The sequence below is a fragment of the Falco punctatus genome (genome assembly GCF_963210335.1).
Source record: "Falco punctatus genome assembly, chromosome: 8".
Taxonomy (NCBI): domain Eukaryota; kingdom Metazoa; phylum Chordata; class Aves; order Falconiformes; family Falconidae; genus Falco; species Falco punctatus.
In genome coordinates, this window is record NC_137588.1 from 5,311,333 (window position 1) to 5,336,271 (window position 24,939).

The window sequence follows — 24,939 nt, forward strand, 5'->3', positions numbered from 1 at the left end:
CTAAAAGTTAGGCATTAGGTGAAGTACCTTTATGAACCCTGTCTCTGCTTTCAGTAGATACATGTATTCATCTTCATACTCATCTATTACAGTGCAGAATTAGCAGTGTGTGTACTTGCAGCATTCAGATATAAACACTTTCCACCCCTATCCCACCGCTCTGCAAGTGTTTATCACCTTGTCGGACTTAAATTACTTAGACCCAAGCATTCTGTCTCATGCATACACCTCAAAATGGCACACTTTTTGGCATCTATGCACGACGCTGGATGCTTCAGTCAAACCTAAGGCTCTCGATGTTCAAGCTATGCACAAATGGACTATAAGAAAGAAAAACTGCAACTGCTCATAAACTTCATTTCTTTCTTGAAGCAGCTCATCCTTCTGGAGAGTAAAAGTGATCTGCAGAGCCTAAAGTGCAGCTGGGTACATTACACAACTGCCAGAGGGCTTAGACACCTGGTAAGAGGCCATACACATGTCAAAACTGCACTGTTGCTACTCTGCAGATTATTCTAAACTTCTCAGCTAGTGTTCAGTCATAAAAGATACCAGTACTCTAATTATAAACAAGTCACATTTTTCAAAGCTTTCAGGTAAACATCAGTAAATGGACGTGACAGAGCTGTAGATGCAGAGGCACACACATCCCATAAGCCACACGCTTACTAAATTCTTGCAAAATGATCTTGACATGCTGACTTGTAGGGGACACTGTGGGCTACTCCAGTGTACGCAACATGCTTTCATATGCGGATGAGATATACCATTTTCTGCAAATACCCTTCCACTCCCATTACTGTACAGTGACGCACTATTGATGGAAAGCAAGGGGTGGGCTTGTGCTCAAAACACTGGACTGGGAGTCAGCAGGTGCCTACTTAACTCTTGCCCCTTCACGTACCAGCTATACCAGCTATGCAACCTCAGGCAAGACAGACTGACAGCTTTTCAAAAGCATTCGGTACCCCACAGAGCTTTCTGAGGAACTAACAAATGTTCACATTCTAAGGAAACTGAAATATCCACCAGATCTCAGAGAAACAAACACCAGCAACTGAAACTACTTGGTGCTGAACAGTTAAAATGCAGCTCCCCTCCTCCAGCTACTTATAGGAGATGGTGTTTGTTGCTGTTGAAAGTTTAGACACAATCCTTCTCCACCACAGGCATTTATTTTGTAGGCTATTGTGGATACAATGCTATCCTCTCCTACCCTTCTCCCATTGTAAGCACATAATCTTCTAAGGTGGAATAGGCAGGTCTATTTCCCCTGAAGCAGAGAAGTCAGTTGACAGTACTCCTTGCAGGGTCTAAATATTTTGTGGTTTATTCACACGATTATTCATCTTCGGTATAATGAGCCCCAAGTTTAATGACTGTAATGCATCAGAAACAGCTAGAAATTCAGATTTGCATTTCCTTGTAAAATTATAATTTTCTGCTTTCATATTTCATTTGGATATTTTCACAATACTCATTTTTCTTGTGCTTAAACACTAAATTAATTATGATTACATCCAAGACATTTTGATGCTCTAATGAAATTTAATTGGAATTAAGTTATTAACTCTAATTATAATAAATTATATGTAGGAAAATTAATTATTTCTTGTAACGCCCTCTTCTATTTAATTAGTTTCTAATTTTCAACATTTTCATGCTGTGTTTGGAATATCTTGCTTTATCTAAAGTCACCACAGAAATTTAAGTATACTTTTTAATAGCATGCCTTATATCTCTGTTTACATGGAAAGATCTACATACAATTTTCCCTTTGATAGTCTTTCATGAATTACTTCTACTGACCCAAAACCATGATCATTCTGTAGTATGCTGACTGGACAGAAAAAGAGAAATAGGTAGTATAGCTGTAGCAACAAAAAAGTTTGTAGTAGAAGGGCAGTTTATGCCATGAAAACATGGCTTTGATAATACTGTACACTAAAGATTAATACTTCTAGGTTCTGCCAAGCAAGGCCCTTTTGCAGGTTATGTAATACTTTTTTCTTTTTTTTTCCTTTCCTACAGTTGCAATACAGGTCCGAGATGTATGTTGAATAATTGAGAGGAAAGATCATCCATGAAACTGCACAACAATTCACAATTAATTGCCATCAAACCCCGAAAGTAACACAAAGTAAGAGATGTTTAACAATCTTTCTGGGAAAAGCTTTGCTCATTTATCTTCAAAGTTTCAAATTTAAACTTCATCAAGAATCATAAATATGTACGTGACAATATACAAAGTTTTAAAGTAAGTCTGAGGTAACCATTAGGACAGTAGCTGTCTCAGCACTAGAAAACCATCACATCTCCTGGCAAAATTAACTCCCGAGGGTTTAACATGCGCTCATTTACTATGTAAAACAGCCGCTCTTCAGCCTAGTGTAAGGTCAGAGCTACTGACTCCATAGTATACCAGTACCCAACATAAACACCAGGCTTGCAAAGCAGAACCTCTGGTCTGCAAAATGGAAAGATGTGCATTTATATATATATATATATATGTATGTATGTATAAATATGATTTAGTACAGACATAGTAAACACTGCTGTTTTGAGCAGTGGCAACTTCTTAGCAGAAAGACACCCCTCAGGGTAGCATCAGTCTTGCAATGAAAATTATCACTCCATTTTTAAGGTCACAGCCAGATGCTATTATAAAGTCACACTTTCATCACTTCTGTTTTGGAGAAAGGGAACTGGCCTAAACCCGAGAGAACTCAAGGGCAAAAGAGAACTTTTTTCCCTACACTATGGAAAATAAAACATATAATATAGTTATGGAACATTACAGAAAAACAATGACACTAAAGAGAAATTTTGGGTTGCCTCAGCCTTTTACATCATGGCAACATGAAAATTTCCATCCTACATCTAAATGAGCTCTATCTCCCCATATTTGATAATATACTCTAAAAATTCTAAATTGTGTTTTGGGAAAAAAAAAACCAAACATGACCAATATGCTTTCATTTGGAGTGATATATTCAAGAATAATATAGGATCACAAACTGATGGCAAAATTCTGACTTAAGTAGGCCCAGATTTCACCTCCAGAGCACACTGAAATGTGTGCAGTCTGATTATCAGTGCCTTCAGCAAGATCAAGACTGGGGACATCAGTAAGATTTAAAAAAATAAATAAATTTTTAAAAGCCAAGCCCAAAACAAAAACAGCAGCCGCAAAAAAAAAAAAAAAAAAAAAAAACAAACCAAAAAACAACCCACACAAAAAAAACCCACCACCAAAATGCCACCACCCTACCACCCCCAAAAAAACACCAAATCCCCAAACCCCCATCAACTTATGCCATACATCAAACCATGCCAAAACCCAGCAAATTTCAGAATAGCAAGTATCATGAGGGCTGAGTATGCTGCAAAGGAGAGAATCAAGAAGGTTCTGTGTTTAAGGGCAGCCTTATGAGACTTGTGGCTCCTGGTTTTTACTTCCAGATGAAACAACTCTGCTTGTGCTTTCCTGCAAAGAGGATTATTGCTTTAAATCATCCTGAGGATGTATGTCCTAAGAGATAACAAGACATTACTAATTCTCTGTCAAAAAGTCCTCTCTGATGTAGAAAACAGGCCAGTTGTCTATAGTGCAGGGTTATATTAATTTCCAGTTAACTTTGTTAAGATTTTTTTTTAAGTAATGTAACAGTCATGAACTGCATTTTATCAACAAGCTTTCTTTAATTCTTAAAGTTGTCTTAGGAAACAAGTAAACAAACAAAATCCCATCTTTTTCGGTTGTTTTTAGTATGCTCTCCTTTTTCTGATCATCTTGAGATTAATGTCAGAGAAACTATCTGTGTGTCTTAAAAAGAAGAGAAAACATTGGTTTTCATCCACAGTAATTTGCATTTGAAAAACTACATAGCAGAATACAGCTAACTTGTCCATGGAAAAAGAGTATCTCTTGTATTGCTTTCCATCAAATTGATTTGATTTACTGAACATGTTATTCCTCACTCACATAATTACCTTTTGAAATAAATCAGATAAAGTGTTGCTTTTTCCTGCCAACAAATCCAAAAGTTGTATGAATAGAATGTCACAGAATTGGAAGTGGAACAATATGAACGTTTGAAAAAAGAAAAATCAATGAGTCTTTTTCAATACCTGCTTTGTAAATGTTTTCTGAGTTTTTAATCATTATTTCACAATGTAGTTACAAGCTATGAAATCAATGGGTTATTTTAGTTAAAAATCAAAACATTACAAAAGCCAAATGAGGTACTAACAGATACGTGCTTTCCTCTTAAAAAGAAAAATGTTGCAAAACTTAATGAAAGTGGTACTTGAGAATGGAGGTGGAAACATCATCTAGATTTAACAATGTTACGTCTGCGTATGGCAGCCAACCTCATAAAAGCTGTGCAAATTCATGCCAGGTTGCAACAGAAAAAAAAACGGAGCAATGTGGAAATCCCATTCCCTTTTCACTCCAGTTACTGAGCAGAACAATTTTTTGCTTACTTTGGAATAATGAATCAAATAACTGACAGTTCTAAATAATAATTTTCTGATTTGATCCAAATGAAAAAATAAGTAAACTTTAAAAAAAAAAAAAAAAGCATATGCTGTAGTACGTCTCAGCTTCCTACAAGTATTCTGAGACCTTAGAGGCCAGCAGCACAGAGGATGAGGAGGACCTGTCAAATCAGAACCCACATTAAACAGGAACAGAACTGGAGAGGACACTTGGGGACAGAGTAGCCTAAATAAAAGGGAAGACTTTTTTTGACCAAGAGTCTTTCCAACAAGTCTAGGAACACGCTTCCTTTGCATAGGAATTCCCCATCCCTTTTTTCTACTCCAGTTATTGAGGCTGTTGTTGCTACGGTTATCACCACCCTATCACCATTTTCTTTATTCTAAGATTTTTTTCCTACATAGCTGTGCTGACACCTATTCATGAGATACGGTCTTGAGAAAGACAATGACACACAAAACGTGAGAGAGGTTTCTTTTTTCTCTTGAAGTAGAGATCACAAACAAACAGATGCTGTTCAGAGCTTCAGCTTGCCCTTAAAACAGATGGTACCATCACCCCAGCAAGTATTCCTTCCTCTCAAAAACTGTAACATAAAAGCCAAGGTGTCTGGCAAGGCTATACAGTTAAATGGTAATACATGCTTTGGTCCAAAGTTCAGTTTGAGAGCACACAGAACAAAAAGATGTTCACCTGGCAATTAGCAGAACGAGACTCAAAATCCCACTACAAACACTTGCTCACTGTGTGGCAATACTAAGCAAAAGAAAATAGCAAACATAACAGTAGGGAATACCAGTATAGGAAACTGAGTCCCAACCTGTGAAACGGTTTTTATTTTTACATTAAAAAAATATACCAATCATACAAGAACTGTATCCAGAACAGACCGTGGTGGAATCTTAATGAATCATCCTCCCAGCTTAAAAAATAATAGCTGATTACTCAGTTTACTCTGAGTTACACTGATTACTCCATATTCCCTCATCCTTTTAGCAAACCATTTTCAAAGTTCTTTTGGGAAGATGCAATTCCTGTGAACACATGCCAATAGACTAATTGAAATACTACTGCAGAGCTACGCTGCAACTGGGATAAGAAAGCATGAGTAAGGACTTCTGGTTTTACTGTGTGAAGATTCCATTATTATTCTACCATATTTCCACAGTATTTGACATTTCAATATATCCAGCAGATAGGATCGTTACTCATTGCCTTTGCTATTGTTCAAAAGAAGCCTGTGCTATTAATTTTAATTTTTATAGTACTGTAAGCATGCAGCCTGTTGTTAAATTCCTTTGCACTCAAAATGTCCATCCATTTATCATCCATTAAAAGGAAACAAGAGCATTAAGTAGAAGTGGAACACTGGTTTGCTTCCTAGAAAACCCTCAAATAATTCAGAACAAGAATCAATTGGCCATTATTTAAGAAAACAGGAGTTCTTCATCTGCAAAACAGACATTTATTAAGTTTTTCTTTGCTATTTCATTTGGCCAATTGTCTTCAGTTTTCAAATGAAAAACAAGATAGAAAGCGCTGTGTTCTAAAGGTAAGAGGACAAAATAACTTCATATTTTCTTACCTTTGCATTATAGGGAATATAATGCTTTGATAAGGCTTCAGGAGTGTGCATCCATGTTTTGTCTACAGAAAAGCAAAATAAAAGAAGCACTGAATAGGTTATTCAACTGTTAGTTAAACTACTATAGTCTTTACCCAGAAATATCAACAACCCTCCTTTTACTCAGTTAAGTATCTGCCCAAAGTAGTTATTGGGGCTGGAGGGAAATGCAGCATATCTCACAACTTCCCAAGCATTTACATCAAAGAACCCGATTAGTTCTCTGGCACCCCTCCCCTTTTAACCACCTTGATTCACCGTAAGAATTCCAACTCCCCCCCAAACAGATTTTTTGGTCTCAGGTTGTTCTCGGTTTCTGCCTCAGATCAGGATTTTCCGCATCCTGCTGTTGTTCAATGCACTGACTGCATGTTGCACTTCTAGTGATGGTTTTTGGATTAATTATGTGCTTTTTTGATGAATTATCAAGACATGGAAGGGACAAAGGAAATTATTTTGGAAAAATTATCAGAGGGCGACTGATAGAAAAGCGCCCTAATCCTTCTATGAGAAAACAGAAGGAAGTCAGCTTGTAGTAGCCGATTCAGAAGTTTAGAATTTCTTTAATCTTTCCTTACATACCCATGAATTTGCATATTTTCTTTAACGATTTTCACGTCAGAAGACTGCGCTATTGTCTTAGTTTTCCCACTGCATATTTCATATGGTGACATGATTCTACGATTATTTTTTAAATACCTCGTCTCCTCCTTTTTAATTGCCATTTAGAATGTTCTATATAACTTAAGGTGGCATCCTAAATATTAGAAAAAACTTCTAATAAAAAGAAGTTTAGATATCACTTTAAAAGTTTTCTCATTTGAAAATATTAAAAAAGAAGGAAAAAAAAAAGAAAGGATGTGCCAGAACACTAAATTGTATTACCAACCGCATGAGAGATTCTGTAACGGTGAGCAGTACTTCATACTCCACACATTCAATATTTAGTAGTATTTTCTAACATGAGACTACTCCTATTTTAACTAGCATGAACTGGAGTCACCAATCTGGAATTTTATTGAATTAAGTTACAGAATGATGCCTTAAAGCAACATTTTACCCTTGGATATTCACAGGCAATTCCCTTTGCCTTTAGTGGGAGTTACAGTTATAGCAATCACTGACTTTTTTGTTAGTTACACAGAGCAATGATAAAATTCTGTTGGCTTCAAGCTGTTCAAGAGAAAAAGCTGTGACATTTATTGACACTAAACCAAGAATTAAATATTTCTGAATATACAGAAGCAAGAAAACTCTTAAGATATTCACCATAGTCACCACAGCAACAGGATCAAAATTGCAAAGCTGGAGGAAATTTTTTTTTTTCCTTGAAGCAAATTTCATTCTAGGTGTCAGTAATGTTCAGCTCCATTACTGAAGAGTGATATTATCACTTCTCAATTAAGGAAGCACAATTAGTCCATTCAGCAGCACCCAAGAGTACAATTAGGCACTGAAGTGGCCTGTCCTTTCAATTGTAGCCTCTGCTTCGTACCCCGGAGCCAAGAACCACACTCATTGCCCAGAATATTTTAACGACCTGAAAGCTGATCTCTGTTTTGAGTACAATATCAAAAGGTAACATTATCCCCAAGTAAAAAAAATTAAAAAAAATTAGTGTCAATGACCAATGTTAGAATAGAGCCTGATAACCCAAAAGATAACAGCAAACGTATTTTCAAGTCAAGGCAGCACTGAGGGCCAGCCAAGCGGCCTGGTGCCTGGGCTTGGTGGCAAGCCTCAGGCGCGGAGGACACTGGCACATGAGGCAGGGCTGCCCTCTGCCCCATCACGCTTGCCACAGCAGAATTAAGAGTTGCGCAGTGCACATTTTGCCTCCAAAATGTGCATTCACCTTGCTAAAGTCAAGGTTTTAGTCACCCATTTCAGGCACATCAACTGTTTGCTAGTTTCAGCAAGGCTACTTTCACATTTATAAATTCATAAAGGGAAGTCTAGTGAAAATAAAGCATTGAACTTCTTAAAAAAATAACAGCAGCAGCCCGCCATTCATGTTATGCCTAGTACTAGCACAAACAAGCGACAGGGCTGCGCCTTCTAAAGCAATTTTACAGGCAGACAATTGACTACACAAGTACCAGTAAAAATAACCATTCCTTGCAAACGTATCCTCCTCCCTTCTTCCCATCCCCAAGCAGGGCAAGATCAAATCTGAAAAACAGCGATTAAATTTGGGAATCAAGTTTGAAATGGTGGTCTTAATTAAGCAGCTGGTAATCTTTCCAATATTAATCTTCTTAGGTACAAAGCTTTACGCTCCACTTGCCTACCAGCCTCCAAGTGTGATGCTATAGGGATTCCAGGAAGGAACACCACTGCTAGGGAAGTGTTTCTGTAACTGCTGGTACCGCTGGTACCACTGGTTAGGGGGCAGATTGGGAAGTATGGATGGGTAGTCTCGGCACAAAAGGAAATCAGTAACATAGCAGGGTCCCAAAAAGATGCCTGGATTCTACGAGTCTGGTGTCACTGATTAAAAGAGCCAGTCAGCAGGCAGCATTTCCAGCATCCACATGTAGATCCACGGACACCGTGACATAGGTATCAAAATCTTCCATTGACACTGCAAGACCATTTCCTAAACACAGGTAATAATTACAGAGTGGTGACACTTTTGAAAGTACTCCTAGCGCTAAACAAAATCAATAGGAGGCTAATTCACATTGATAGCAAAGACATGCAAAAAGTCATGCAAGCTATTATGGGGAAATTGGTGACCGGCATTTCCTTCTGAATGGTAAGCTCTGATTTTGAACTTAGGCCACTCTCAGCAGTTGTTTGAAATGCTGCTTAGAGTTAGATTTCACTCCAGTTGAGAAATACCAGATTTCAGACATTCTGCATCCAATAAACCAGAAAAATATGAAAAAAAAAAAAGAAAAAAAACTATAGAAAAGGTATTCATTCAAATAACTGATGCAGAGGTGGCTTGTCGTTCACATGATCCCTCACTTTTAACTCTAAACAGGTTTTCACAGCTTCATATTTAATTTTTCATTCTTCATCAACAAGCATAATATGAAACTCTACAATGAAAACCACAGTTTGTATTATTATTTTATTAGTTATATAGCAACAAGAGTTCTAGACACTATATAGATAAATAAAACAGTAAGTCCTAAGGAAAGGACCAAAAGCCTAGACAAAACCAAAACTGACAACTGCATGCATCTAACCTAACAGCAGTAGAAAGCGGAAAGAGACTCATGCTATCACACCAGCTGAAAACTGCAGTTATTTTAGGTCTTGTCTGAAGCTCTTAAACTTTAATGTAAATGCTACGGTAACCTAGATTAACTAAGTGCCCCTTAGTTTTGGAGAATTACGCCTTTGAACCATCGCGAGTCCATTAAAAACTAAGCAGAGTTTAGCTTGAATGAGGCATGAGAAATTCCAAGAGATGAAAGCCTTAGTATGAGGTGGTTTTGCCAAACATACCAGCACTGATGGGAAAAAGGACCAGCATCCAGCACTGAAGGGCACAGGGTGAGGCACAGCCCTGCTTACAGACAGGGAGTAATGCCGTAGCCCCGCCACATGTGTGGCATGCAGCCATGGGGCGCAGGCTTTTAGAGAGCCCCTGCAGCAGCAGCACAGCATCCCATCTAGTTTTTAAGAGGATTTTATTCGGGTGAGAGCTTCTCTGGTTTTTGTCCCTGCAAGCATGCACTAGTCTGTAAGGGCAGCGGGGAAAAACTCACAAAATGAACGTTTGGAAGCGCTGGGGTCTGCCGGGATTGCAAGGGTGGAGGCGGAGCCTGGGCACCTGCATGGTCAGAGGATTCACTGTGCTCAGACTTGAGACTTCACACCTTTCTAGTCCCCTTGAGTCACACCAGCCCCTTTCCATTATAAAGGAAAGACACCTTTACAATTTGCATTTCACATCAAATGTTTGGTCATCGTGATCTGGGAGCACCAGTGTGAGCCATTTCCGAGGCCCCAGCAGCACTGGGATAGCCAGGGACGAGGAACATGCTGCCAAATCACACGCTGAAGTCAATAGACTTGGGGACTTTGTAAAGTATCCAGAACTGTGCTGCACTTAGAGGATGACACTACATTAGATAACGGCGCAGCTGACCATTTATCTACGCAAAAGGAAAGCAATAACAGCACCAAGAAATTGTTCTTCCTTTGAGATTAATTCCTCCACACGTTACTGCCCACAGATATTACAGAATGGATTTCCTAGAGAGGCATTGATCAACCCTTTTCTAAATGGCTAAACATGGCTCAGCAGTGCACGTTTAGTTAGCCGCTTTCCTAAACCCCATCTCATGATTCATTCATGCATGCTATAGTGGCTGCACTGAACTATGTTTCCAAAGCGCTTACCAAAGCATATGAGACGTAGTGGGCACACCATTTCATATGATGAACAGAGAAAGACTCCGATTTTAATTTTATGTTTAGTGCCACAGTGAAAATAGTCATTTCTAGATGGCAGAAACTAAAGTCTTTATTTCTTTACTAAATCAAAATCTCCTCGACATCAGTGGATGCTTTCCTTGATAACAGAAGAGAAGAAATCTTGGAACTGTCTTTTCCTCATCCTTTACAAAACTTGCTATGGAAGGGAAGATCTTAAGTGACCACCAGCCTAATAAGAGTCCCCTGAAGAAGAGAAGCATCCCATGAGATCAGCGCTACATCTAGGTAATAATGCCTCAGGGAACAAATAGCTTATTTGTTTCAGTCTGTGCATATACGTATCTGTATCTTTCATTTTCTCTAGATTATCTATTTTTGTATAAAGAAAGCCTTCATGATGGGGCATGCAAGAGCTGTCACTCTTAAATCAGTTCCTTTATCCTGCACTGCAACAGACACAGGCAGGTTCTCACAAACCCACCTAATCCTAGTCTTACCCACCGGGTAGAATCCGTCTTTTTGATTACTGCAGGCAACAAATGAACTGATACGCTGAGCCGTGAGACTTGATGCTTGTTACCAGAGCTTTCACCTGAATACTGTACCTACACGCTATTAACAAATATACACCTACCCATATTCTTCTACAATTCAGCCATACTACTTGTTCCAGCCACCTCCTAGAATGACTGAGTACAACCTGGGTGTCAAATCATAATTTATTAAAGTTATTACCAGGTTACTATGATTAAGCAATTGAAATTATGAGTCAGATTCTGATCTAAGCATGCATAGGCAAATACTCAAAGTACATAATTAAAAAATAAATTACTCTTTTTATTTTTGTAGCGTTCTTTGCCAAGAAAACAGAGCAGCATCTCCCTAGAACAGTGTGAGCTTTACAGAATGCTTTGCCTTTCTGTGCCCTTGTCACAATATTTAGGGCCTTATGAATGGCTTTAAACAGTTGATTATTAAAATAGCAAAATAATATCATAGAATGTTGGATTGGCATAGTTACGACATGAAAAAAGTCTAGTATTTGCATTTTCTCCAGTAGTAACACTCATTGCACAACCTATGCATTTTATACTATATATTTTTAAGATATTGGATGCTAGTATGTAGGTTTTAACAAGAAAGGAAAATAGGATCAAAATAATATATTACTGCAACTAATCAGTGATTAGCCAGTCTTTGTTTCTGCACTTCTTACTTGTTGATGTTAAGAACTTTCAACAAGTTCAGCTTCTCATATCAAAGGGAAAAAACAGGAGAAAAAAAAATCTGCACTATTTAGCCTGTACCTTTTGCCACAAGTCTTCTTCCCACAGTAAGAGCTACACTGTGTCTTTAATAAAAGCTTCTAGTTGAATTCAAAAGAGAGATTACTGGTATAGTATCATTTCAGTGAGCACTTTTTCACAAGTTTTCACTAAGAAGTATGTACAGATCAAACCTCCAACTGCCCTTTTCACTTCTGGAGGCAGAGTTCACAAATTACTGTAAATTATATTGGAAAAGTATAAAATAAGCTTGTAAAAAAATTATTAAAAAGCAAGTTTTTGAGGAATTTCAAACTGTTAAAGGACATTACATAGGTAGGGTAAACCAAAGGAAAAGGAACAGAAGTGGAATCTCAATATAGTTAAAAAAGGAATTTTAATCTTCTAATTCAGGAAGAATATAATAATATAATAGAAAAAATTAATTGGAACTTTTCTTTACAATGCTAATAAACTGGAAAGAGAAGGGGGGAGTGGCAGTAACCGTTCAGAACAACTACAATATGCATGTCTATAACTTCCTCTTGCTTACGTACCTAAGGTACGTCCATCCCGTGACCTACATGACTTGATTTCACAAAATGGTGTTTTCCTCAGTGACCTATTTTGGATGCTCTTTGCAATTTTCCAACACCTTTATAAGACAAAAGTCCTATAAAATGGAAGTAGCCACTGTGATTCCTAGCAAGGTATGGCTGGTACACATTTAAATTTATTTCACGCAGAATAATACATCTCGTCTTTAATTAGCCATTCATCCAGTTAACTTGCAGTGTACCTATGAAACTCCAACATCTAGGCTGCAGCTTGGGGAAGTTACAATAGTACACTTGGACAAGAACTGGTCATACACGAGTAACAACTTACATCAAGAATTTATTAGCCTGTAGATCTCAAAAGACAACGCTTGCCAAACTGACAGGCAAATCATTTAACATTCTGTGAATTAGGCTGTATAAATTTTAATAGGGTTGAAACCGAAAGGCTTACAACTCCTTCAATGTTGTTCTCGTTCTAAAGTCAGTGTTTTGTGCTTTATGGTTAAGCAGTACACATATGCTCCTGAAACAAGATCTTTAGGTTTTGCAGAAGCAACAAGTAGTTACTGCGGTAAATATTAACTTGCCTAGAATATTCTTTAAAGTAGGAGATAGAAAAAATTGCTTCTGCAATACCTTTCCGAAGATAATGCAGATAAAATCGCCAACAGGAAATTATCCTTCTATTCTCATGTTAACAGAAAGGAAAGAAAAGTTAAAGACTTATCTGTGCAGACCCAACACAAATGCTATGGAGAATGCTTCCAAGGCGTACTCCTCATTTGTAGCAATGCATCCTCTAAAGACATATGGTAATTGTTTCTTTCCTAAACAATTACACCTGTTCCTTCTGCTTTCAGATTATAAATACATAAATAGTTCCCTACAGATGCATGCAAACCCTTGCATGCTGCTGGACCAGCCCCTTCCTTGCCCCACCAACAAAAGATGATTTGGTCCTTGCCAAATTAAAGTGCTAACCCTTCAACTCTCCTTGTTGGCATACTTGAAAGTAAGTACAAACAATACTTAAAAAAACATATTCAGTTAACAATCCAAAAAGGGACTTGGTCACTGAATATTGGTTTTCTACATGACCCTGTATTTTGAAACCCACGGAGCAGTATTTGGAACACACAAAACCTCTTTGTGGAGGTATTACAAAAGTATTAAGATACAGATTTTTGTGTCAAGTGAGACTAACTGAATAAAAAAATAGCTGGTGTACAAAAAAAGGCACCCTTTATTCCTCCCAACTGTTGCTCTTAAAAAATTCTTATTTAAAAGAAGAAAAAAAAAAGGGGGGGGGGGGAACCCTCACCACACACAAACACCAAGAAGCAGCTTTTTTGGGGTGGGAGCTGAGGAGGAGATTTAGACCTTGTTTTGTTTTTTTCCAGGAAGGTGATGAGTGCTTTTACGAAAGGACAAAGTGCAATCACAAGAATACATTAAGACCACAATGAGGAAGACTGTGATTTCTTACATGCCTTTGAAGTCTGTCAGTATCTACTCTTTCTTTAGGTTTTTTATCATTATTGTTGAAGTGGATGTCCAGGACAAACAGCCCGCCTAACTGACAATGTGAAACATGCTCTCTGACAGAAAATGAAAGTATTTGCTTTAGGACTATACTTTAGCCGTTCAGCCTTTTGGGGCTTCACCTCTTGTCTGCTCATTCAGAAAAAGAAATACAAAACAAAACATTTGTCATCTCTGGAATGCAACGTAAGTTTATAATAAAAATAAAGATTATATTATAGCCAGTCCATTGACATAAAAGAGCATCCTGTAACCTTTGATTGCATTTTTTTATATGTCAGACCCTGCCCATTAAATGCATCTGTCTACACTTTCATAAATCAAAGCCATTAAAAGCCATCGCGCAGAAATATTGTTGCTGAAACTTATCATTTATGACAGGCTATTACTTCAATATATTCCACTTAGCATTATGAATACCATTTACATCTCATGAGCGCATCATGTGACACCAATTACCAACCTTACAAACCAGTATCATATGGAAAAATCACATTAGCAAATTCAGATTCCTGCATACAACAGCAGCTTTGGCAATGAACTTTGTGCCGTATGTGAACGAAGGCTCACATTTATTCTGGGGTGAAGGAGGACCACTGGGGTATAATAAAGAATGAACTAAATTCAACTGTGATTTACATCCTTCACAAGCTCACTGAAGTCCACCAGATGTCACACACTGTAATTCAGTGCTAAATTTAGCCCGAAGCAGACATACGTGCCTTCATTTTTAGCATTATTTTAAGACAGTCAAAAAGCTTCCCTCTTTTACTCCCAGAAGGTTTGGATTACAGTCCTTCCAAATTCCTCTGTCTAGGAAGAACAGTAGTTTTCTTTCATATTTCCGTTGAGGCAAAAGCCAAGCAATACTAGTTAATTGTTGTTTATTTCTCTGCACCAGTTCTTATATCACTGGCTTTGAATGGAAGGCCACAGAATTAGTAAAACATGCCAAACTCATCTGGGAGAGGCAAGTCCATTCACTAAAAAAATAACTAAACCCAACCAAAACCCCCATAGTCAATGATTTCTGGTTTGTGTATATGCATTACCGGTACACACAATCACATATAAATTAAGGACAAATTGGTAATTCAGTTCAGATACAAATTTACATTAAAATATAGCATTTACAAAGATCTCTTACAAGGAGAATTACATTAATATCCCCCAGCTACTTAAAAGAGACTGAATTTATGAAGATGCAAACATATTTCAAGGTGAACAGACTTTGATCTGCGCTACAGACTTCCCGCACTACAACATTTCAAAGTGAGCATGCTACCACACCTGGCTTTAAAGGTAAAAAGAAAAATGTGAGAGGACTCTTCAGAAACTATGACCCAAACCTGGTCACAGGCAAAAGCAAGCTCCTGATACTGTGATAAATATATAAATGTTTTCACCATCTCTGTCATAATAACAAAGCAGCAAGAACATAATGTCGTTCATCAATTTATTTTTGTGTAGTAAGGAAAGAGATCCTTAAAAAAAAGAAAAATAAAAGAAAATCTAAAAAATAAACTTCAGAGCGTGCTATGCTGCACTCAATCAATGCATGGAAAACAGAATATATATTTTTGTACAGTCATATAGTATTTCTGCAAGAGTTTTTTCCGTAACATGTAATTGCGTAATAGTCCCACCAACCTGTACAGAAGTCAAGACAAATGCTATTTTATCTAAGGTACTAAGTTTTTTCACATTAAAACATGCAACCTCAGAAAGCACTTGCAACCAGAAATTAAATTTCTTTGCCGGTATTAGTTCATAAAGTTGTTTCCCTGTTATACAAGCTCATGGCTAACTGATAAGAACAGATATTACAACTCAGACTCCTAAAAGAGTCCATTTATTTATGATTACTTGTGTAAGTGCTTCCTGAAACAAGCTGAATGTTTTAAACATCATGCTCTAACATTTTTCATTGCCATTATTAGGATGAAAGATGAACGACTTGATTTTATTCAATTGAGGCGTAAGCATATCAATTGTCTTCAACTAAAATGGCTATCAGACAAATAAAAATCAGTACAACTACAATGCCAAGATAAACTATCCGGCACTCTGTTAAAAGAAAATGTAAAAAAACCCACTTCAACAGAGCATGCTATGCTGCACTCATTGATCAATGCATGGAAAACAGAAGATATATTTTTGTACAGTTTGTACAGTCATATAATATTTCTGCAAGAGAGAAGTTTCTGTGCAAGACAGAACTTCTGTGAGAAGTTCTGGTCCGTGCCAGACCTCAGGCAGTCAGACAGGTAATGACTGTTCCAGCTGGTTTTATGGTCAGAGCACTCAGCAGCACACCTTGTCAGCTGCAGCGGCTGTTCCATGCCCAAACCATGACCCCCCAGAAATATGATACCAGTAGTACAAAATTCTGCTGCAAAAGGAAGTACTGGTAATGTTGAAAATGGGGGTCTGTGCTCCAAAGAGCACTGCTCTGATTTAGGACAAACCTGCTGTTCCCATACACATGAACACTCATCGTAACTATGGGAGAATTTTTCTTTAAGAAATCAGGGTTAATTTGAAAGAGAGCTTTCTTTCTTTCTCTCCTAGTGACTCCCCTTTCCTTTGCAACTCTTTCATGGAAGCACAGGTTGCTATCCAGCCTCCAACGGTTTAAAAAAAAAAAAATAAAAATTTAGAAAGCTTGATTTTAGTGCTTCGCTTCTTGCTTTGTCTATCCATGTCTGTCAACGATGAAATAATTTCTTGAATACTTAGAAGGAAAGTTTTGATGGTTGAATCTGGTGATGGTTTGAGAACAGAGCTCTCCAGCAGGTCCAGCACCGGCCAAGTGACTAGTCACCAGCTTGCCCAGTTTGAGGAGATGAGGAGCTACAGCACTAGCTACTACCTTCTCTATACGTGCTGTATTAAAAGGCTAGTATAGACTGATCGCAACAATGAGGATTAGGGGACACTTACTCTATCAGTCTGCACAATTCAGATCATCTCTGGCCAATACAAAAGTACCACTTACATCTGTTTAAATTCCCCTCACAACCCTATATATATTTGAGACTGTTGTTTATGTAGCTCCAAGGTAACAGACTGCTGCGAACTTGCCCTTAGCACAAACCCTACCTGCACAGCCACCAGAAGACTAATTCTGGTTTAGAGGGGGCCACTAGGGAAGCCATGGCACACATGTAGTTAACTCCTCAAAACATCCACGCTCCTGTGAACAGAAGAGACCCACAAACAACCCCACCATCCACACGTGTGGAAATTGTACCTCCAAGGTCGGGAGTAAAATCAGGAAATACCGTAAAGGCAGTTCAGCATCTGCACCTGTTTGAATCTCTTCTTCAATGAAGTTATTGGACACAAATGCTGATACAGCCGAGCTTTCCTGAACTTCCATTGGTATGAAAAATATGTCATTTTTCTTCACTCTTAATAATTGCTTAACTGAAACTTATGTTTTTCCTAGGATACGAGAACGGAAATGTTGGCTGCATTACTGCGAGTAAAATAAATGTGTGACAGTATTTAATTCTTCTGGTTGCTCAGGTTCTGAATATGTTTTAAGAATTCACAATAATTGCATTTCATTATGCCTGACAGCTTCTTTTATGATGCTTTTTTCTCATTGGGGTGAAGAGAACAGCACACAAAAATCAACGGAACAACAAAGCAAATGTCCCTGAATACAATGAAATTCCAAGAAATTTAGGTGAGGTCTGTAAGAATTCTCTTATGAAGAGGTGAAAACAGAAAGGAATGAATCCAGACCCCTGAAAATGATCCCGGATACCTAAGGATACATCTTCACAATCTGACCATAAAGGCCAGATGCAGACACTGGCAAGGGCAATGAGAATTGGTGAAAGAGCATTTTAGCACTCTGGGTGCAAGTCAAAACACCAAGGAAATATCCCTAGAACACAACTGGTCTGTTTCTGAGACGTGGCAGGCCAAGTTTCAGGCATTATCAGATGTCATTAGATAAAGAGAAAAGAATTACATGGTCACCTAGACAAAACAAAATCCAAGCTTCTTTCCCAGTTGTCATAAATGCATCCAAAATTAAAGAATATTGAAACAGTCTCTCAAATTATCTGGAAGAAGCTAGGCAAGATTATTAAGCAGCTGGTAGGTACAGATCTTCTGATAGAGGGAGGGGTTACAAATATCTACACAAGAAAATACATCAGTGCTTAAGACCATGGACTATGGATTTTAGCTCATTTCCTCAGCATCCATCGTGCTCCTGGGATATTAAATGACCTCTCACGCAGTTTTGTAGCCTTTGTGAATAACTGAATCTTCCTTTTGTGATCAAGCTACATCTGCTGATGTTCTGGACTACTTATGTTACCTCGATTCATCTGGCTTTAACAAATAAATGTACTAGACGCGCAAGGATGCAGTGATGCTATCATTTCATCTTGGTACAAGATATGGCAGATTCCTTTTATCTCCAGCTTTGATATTGATACCAAAGCAGGGATTCTCATTACATAAACTAAACATTCACTTACTCCAATTGAGTTACTAAAGCAGGGGCTCTAGCTCAGAGTGTATCACGCTTCAGGATGCTTAGAAGTAAACATGAAAAATAAAGAAATTAGACCTACTGAATATTTTCCACATTACAAACGAATGGGGAAAGTAGCAATAAAGCTGTCGGTAAAAAAAGCTGCATCTCTAATGCTCCATCAAAAATAACTTACGTTTAATCATAAACAGACCACAAAAAGAGAATAAACAAGCCAGAAAAGCAACATACATAACCCTGAATATTTAACAGTTTGATATTCCTTTGGAAAGCATACCATTTTAGACTGCTACAAATTCAGAATAGGTGCTTAAAGCTAAGAAATATTCTGCTGCATTAGATATTTCAAGTATATTAAACACAGTTTTCTAAAATGGCTTCCCCAAGAATAAGAACCCAATGAATATATACAATAAATACAGAAGTCACTAACTCTTTAGAAGTTCTAAAACTCTCCAGCACATCTTTTGGTGTGTACACCAAAAAAGAAAAAAAGTTTGTGTATTTTTTATACATATATGTACACACATAGACACACACCCCTCAATAAAGAAAATATGAATTCAACATAAGCCTTACAATCCAGAAAGCTCTACAACTATCAGTTGAGAATGCTTTGCTCTGTACATCTTACAGAAGGCTGTCCATTCCTAGCTAGTTAGTTAGGAGCAGTTATTCCTAAGTACCTCCCTGTATAATTCTTGATATTCTAAAGAATTTATACAGGATATTTATGTCCCCCATGGAACATAAGCTGAATTATTTACCTTTCTTCCTGCTGAAAGCACGATTCATGTTGAAAAGTCTCTCCAGTCAACGATGTTTCTGGGTTTGGGGTTTTTTCCCCCCACTTTAACCTGCAGAACAATACACATAAGAAAACAAAAAAAAATCCATTATTCTACTTGAATTTAGCACGTTATCTTCGTAATAAAGAAAATGCAAATTATTTTAAGAATTCTGAAATAATTCAGAGAAATAAAAAGGAGATGTGCTTTGCTGAGGAAGAAATTGCAGAATTAAGAAGAATTATGTCCGAATGCCTAGTGGTACTTAACACAGAAAGACATTTTAAAGCTTTCTGTTGAAGCTCTTCTCACTGAGATTTCAGAGACAGAACAGATGGTATTATACATATATATGAAGACAAACGCTACACACACATAGGTTAGAAAGTTTTAAAATGAATGCTGACTACAAGACTCCATAAAAACATTCAGTTCACATTTGCACTGCCCTGTTTTGTGTCATTTCAGCTGTCAGATTATTTCAAGCTATGCTTTCATCTTCACATGGGCTTGACACTGGGGGAAAAAATAAAATACAAATCACAATATAAAGACTCCTCTTCACCCAGGGTTTCAATATTGAAAAAAACTGCCCTCTATCAGTGCAACTAGCTCCTTGCTCCAATTACAGCACAATATTACTTCAGAAGTTTATTCTTTACCAACGCTTTACAGCCAAAAAAGAAAAATCCATCCCATCCAAACCTGTTCAAAACATCCCATTTTGTAGTATAATTTTTTTCAGCCATATGTAAAAGATATTCCTACCACTCTTTTCAATTCTGTTCAGACCTTCCAACCAAAAGCTGCACCAGTGCCCTTCCTCTTTCTCTGTTCTCAGAGCAGTCCAGTCATGGCGGGGGGGGGGGGGGGGGGGGGGAAGGGGGGAGCAGTGGTGGTTAAGAAAAAGAAAGAAAATGGAAAAATAAAAGCAAAGCCCTTTATATCAGATTATCTTTGAAATCAGTTAGTACTTTTCTTTTGCTTCAAATAAAAACAAAATTTAAGCCAGTATGTCAAATGTCAGCATGAAGACGACTGACAAATTCATTTCAGATACTTTATGCAACTCATTAATACTTTTTGTGGTGCTTCTCATCTTTTTTAAATAATTTAGTTCATTGCCAGTTAAAGTAATTGCATCCTAATTCCCATGTTAATAGTTGATATTTTTCAAATGAGAACACATGGGCAATTACAGCTATAAGTCACCTCCATTTCATTTCCAAGCAATGACTGATGTAGCAGGACTTCTTTTCCATACATCCCTGTGAGAATGAAGGAATAAACCCTGTTCACCCAAACCGCAGCGTAGCACCCTAGATGTACGACCAACCAACATTTGCTCTTTAAAGTATGGGTACCTTCTGTTTTACAGATTTCCCCAAGTACTTAAGAAGGGAGGATGCAATTAAATAAGCAAAAGTGGGAGGATATGCTTTCCATCTAGTTATTTTAATACAAAGTCAAGAAACAACGCATTTGGTACGCTGCACAGTAGTTCTTGGCAAAACTGCCAAAGCCTTATGTACACCCACAGCCATTCCCACCAGCTGCCTTCGTTACCATCAGCGCTACACAGAAAGCTGCAGATACACAGAGGTCAGTGAAACCAGAACAGACCCTGAAGGGCTCTGAAGTCCTAGGAATGGTTTCAGCAGCATCCCAGGAACCAGCAATGGTGTTACTAGCGTAACCGGTAAGTAATAGCTCACCCGCGAGAGAGTTTCACCAAAAGCTGCCAACATGCAAGTAGTTCTCCTTGAGGGAAGGCGCAGAGCGGGGCTTTCAACAGTGTAAATAATGACAAACCCATTAACAAGCAGTGAACAGTATTAGAATTTCAGCTTTTCAATCAACTGATGAGTGTGTTTAGTTTAGAGGTTTACTTTCACCAGCAGGCTACTATATATACCCTTAGGATGTATAAACAATGGCAGAACTTTGCTCAGGATGTTCACCTTCCTCATGAACTATTACAATCCCTGAAGAAAGCAGTTTTGAGTAAAAGAGCGTGCTTTCCCCTCTTAGATACCTCTGTCGGTAGTCTAGCTCAGCACTAGACCAGCAACTTCAGTTCTCCTCCACCATGGGATCACAACACGTCCTTTCGCAGAACCCTTTTTTATTAATTGCGTATCCCTGAGCTCACCCAAGAGACTATTAAGCAACATATTTAGGAGATCCTTGACTCAGCAAGCCATCTCAACAGAGACCCTGCACGCACATCATGAGGCTGCTGGCTGGGCACATTTCTACAGCTCACTGTTCAAGTAGTTTGTTTAGAACACAGCATAACGAAGTCTGCTTTTTTTTTTTCCCCCCTCATGGACAAAGATATATTACCATTAAACTAATCTACATTAAGAAAAGCCAGACTCTATTGACTACTTACCTAAAACCAGACAGTATTTGCCAAAAGTGTGTTCATAATTTCAATCCCAACAAAACATCAATAGAACAAAAAATGGAAACTGCTTAGGTAACAAGTAGTACTAAGACAATCAGTGTACTTCCACTTATCACCAAAAATGTTATTAAACAGGGAAACAAACACAATTAGCTACACGCAACTGCTTTTAAAATTCCCTCAAACTCTACTATGAACAACTCCATCAACCTTTCAGATGCATGAAAAGCAGATGGTTAAATGCCCCATAAAACTTTGCTATTTTAAAAAAAACAACCCAAACACCACCAGGCTAATTGCAAATTCCTCAGTTGGGCTTGGGGGCTAGAGGGTGGTACCAGACTGCCGTAAGCAGCACTGGTAAGGTTTTGATCAGGAGAAGAGCAAAGTTATGGTTAAACATATCTGTGATATCTTTGCTGACAACATTCAAACAGACAAACAAACAAAACTATTAGGACCAAGCAAGCTGTTCCCTGATCATGGATGCTAGACAGGTTTCCTGGTAGAATATGATTTTGTTTCTGACAATGCTCGACACACAAAGCTGCTGGAAGAAACAGAGTTGCAGAACAGTCTGTTAAAAGCTTGGAATGGAGTCAAAAGGAAGGTAAATCAGAAAATCCCATTACAGCGCAGGGAGCCCTGCGCAGAAGCAGGGAGTCCTTCCCCTGAGACAGCTTGTTTGGAAAAGGTAAAGCAGCTGGAACAATCAGAGCCATTAGGGAATAGGAATGTGGACCAAACCATGTCATTACTCATCACTTAGGAAGACACACCTAAGTAAAGAATGCTCCTCCACCTTACTCCTAGGAGTTTTCTTCAGCTTTGCCCAGAAACCAAACCCTACTAGAAAACACAAACCTGCATGTGATTTCACAAAATGGGCAATTGACAAAATATGAAGATTTCTGACAGGTATAAACTAGGGAAATTCTAGGTTATCTCAGGTTATTTCTTTGGGAGCAGAGAGAAAAGAGAGACAGAAAGAAAAGAGAAAGAAAAAGCTTTGAAAATAATTTTATTAAATTAACAATAGTAAGAATATAAATAACAGCCAAACATCCTGGGCAGGGGGAGACACGACATTCTCCATCCGAGCAGTGAAATGGGCACATGGCATGGGAAGGTCAGTATTTAAGCTGCTGTACCCACTTCAAACAGTAACAGGGAAAAGCAAAAATCTTTACCTGCCTTCCCCTTTGCCTTCACTGCCATTAACCCCTTACTTTTCACGGCGAGGTGCTTCTCACAGTGAGGCAGAAACTGCAAAATGGCAGGGGGGGCAATGGAACTAGTGGCTTTGGGGACCGTGGTGCTTGCACTGGTGGATGCAAGGGTGGTAGGATCTGAAGCTGAAATCCCCTCCTCGGTAATTACTTTTTAACACTACCAATAGTGTCAGTTGCTGTCTTTACACTTCAGGGCAGCAAAGGAAGCGGAGCGGCAGCTTTCCAGCCCCCAGCACAAGCAGCCGCGCTCCTCCCTGGCTGCCGAGCTGCTTCCGAAGCTCCCACCCAGACAGCTCCAAATGCCTGTGGGCTCCTTCAGAATTGTTGTGTTTTGATGTGTTTTCTAAATTTAGAACTGTCTCAGACAAGCCAAGAGAGAGGGTACTTCGGAAAGGGATGAAACAAGCCACCTGTGTTAACTGGCTCATTTATCTCTTACTTCCTCTTAAAAATCGGGCATTCCTCAGGATGTATGTGTGGTCATGCCCCCTGCCACCAGTCCATCATCTCCCCCCTCCCCCCCTTTTTTTAATATAACTTTTTTTCATGTCAAGAATAATTCTTCCAACAAAACCTCCCTAAAACCCCCAACTGGCACCCACCCACTCCTCCTAAATAATAATTACAAAGTTTAAAACAAAAACAACAACAAAAAAAAATAAGTCCAACTGTCCCTTCCCTCTCAAACACACATACAGTTCCCATACAAAGCCATACTTAGCTTCAGAAGACCTGAAGCTTCAGGCTCTTTCCCCTTTCAGACCCCAGCCTTCCAAGCACACCAGATAACATTTCATACAAGAATGAAGCACAAAATGTCTTAAAACCTTGAAAACCCTGTTTTCAAAAGCGCCGCAGCACACAGGAATGTGTGATTCACTGACTTGCTATGAAACTTAGGCTTATAAAGTTACTTCTGAAGGTAACATCAGAAACTTCAGAATATGGTAACAGCTTTAAAATTCCAAGTTAGACCAAAACACCATACAAATATTGTCCTGATATGACATGTGACATAATGAAGGAAAAAAAAAAAAAAACCATAATAGAAGACTGCATTAAGCGATACACAAAACCAAAAAAATCATCACATCATGATGTTCTCCCCTTCCTTTTGTATTACAATTAAGTGAAACGCTGACTTGCCACAACTCTTTCTCCTCTTAAAAAGTAAAATCATAATAAAGAGATGTTGAGACGTTTGAAATCATAATAAAGAGATTTTGACACGTTTAAGAACAAAATTCAGCGCAGATCTGAATCTACACTCACACGCAGCCTTTGTTAATGCTCGGGAAGCAAGCAGTTCCATTCACGGCTATGAAAAGATGTGTGCCCTTTAAGTTTGTAAGCGATAATAGCATAGTCTACAGGAATATAAACTACCACAGCATTTAAAAAGTATTTACTGCTATAAAAACTTGCAGGAAAAATACCTCTTCAAGATCCTCAAAAACAGCACAGCTTTATGGGCTTCACCAAAATGGAACAACTTTCTGCCAGCTGAAGTTCTTAGACTGCGCGTAGGCTTTATAATTGCACAGAAGCACAAATAAAGTACAAAGGAGAACATTCAGTCACTGGAAAGCTTTAAAGTTTTATTAATGTCTGCATTTCCAAAATGATTCGTTAGCCAGAAACAAGCGGCAGGCATACTTTCTGGCTGGAGGCAAATCTGCAGAAGTCCAAGGTTAATTCTTGTACTTTTTCACATGTGCAAAGGTTGGGGGGGGAAACTGGTCAAGAATTGGTCTTCTCTCTCTAACACTCTCACCTCCCCACCACCAAAGCATACCTTGATGCTGAGATGATGATATTCTCAATGGGACAGACTCAAACATCAGTGCTGGGCTGGCCCTGGAGCACGCAGCGAGGGAGGTGTGACAGCAAAGTGACCAGAGGTGCCACCAGGGTTCACCCAGCACCAGTGAAGAGAAGACAGAAGTGGTCTGGCAAGCACCAAAACAGCTGGAAACCACATCCTTAGAATATATCTCAGTATATATTCTTATACTGAGATATAAATATATATCTTCCAGTAAGCTCCCACTCCTCCCATGAAAGGGATGGGCAGGAACATCCTAATGCAAAAGCTGAAAA

The 24,939-nt window shown here is 38.4% G+C and overlaps 1 protein-coding gene across 6 annotated transcripts in view; it reads right to left on the minus strand.

Annotated features, from left to right (window-relative positions):
* GULP1 (GULP PTB domain containing engulfment adaptor 1) overlaps positions 1–24,939 on the minus strand; it is a 163,754-nt gene that overhangs the window by 65,915 nt on the left and 72,900 nt on the right. For all 6 annotated transcript variants that reach the window (XM_080398784.1, XM_080398783.1, XM_080398780.1 and 3 more), the window contains 2 exons: positions 19,177–19,266; positions 6,090–6,151 (listed from right to left, as the gene is read on the minus strand). In XM_080398784.1, coding sequence (XP_080254910.1) covers positions 6,090–6,151; positions 19,177–19,204 — 90 coding nt within the window. In that variant the 5' untranslated portion in view covers positions 19,205–19,266. The remainder of the gene's footprint in view (positions 1–6,089; positions 6,152–19,176; positions 19,267–24,939) is intronic.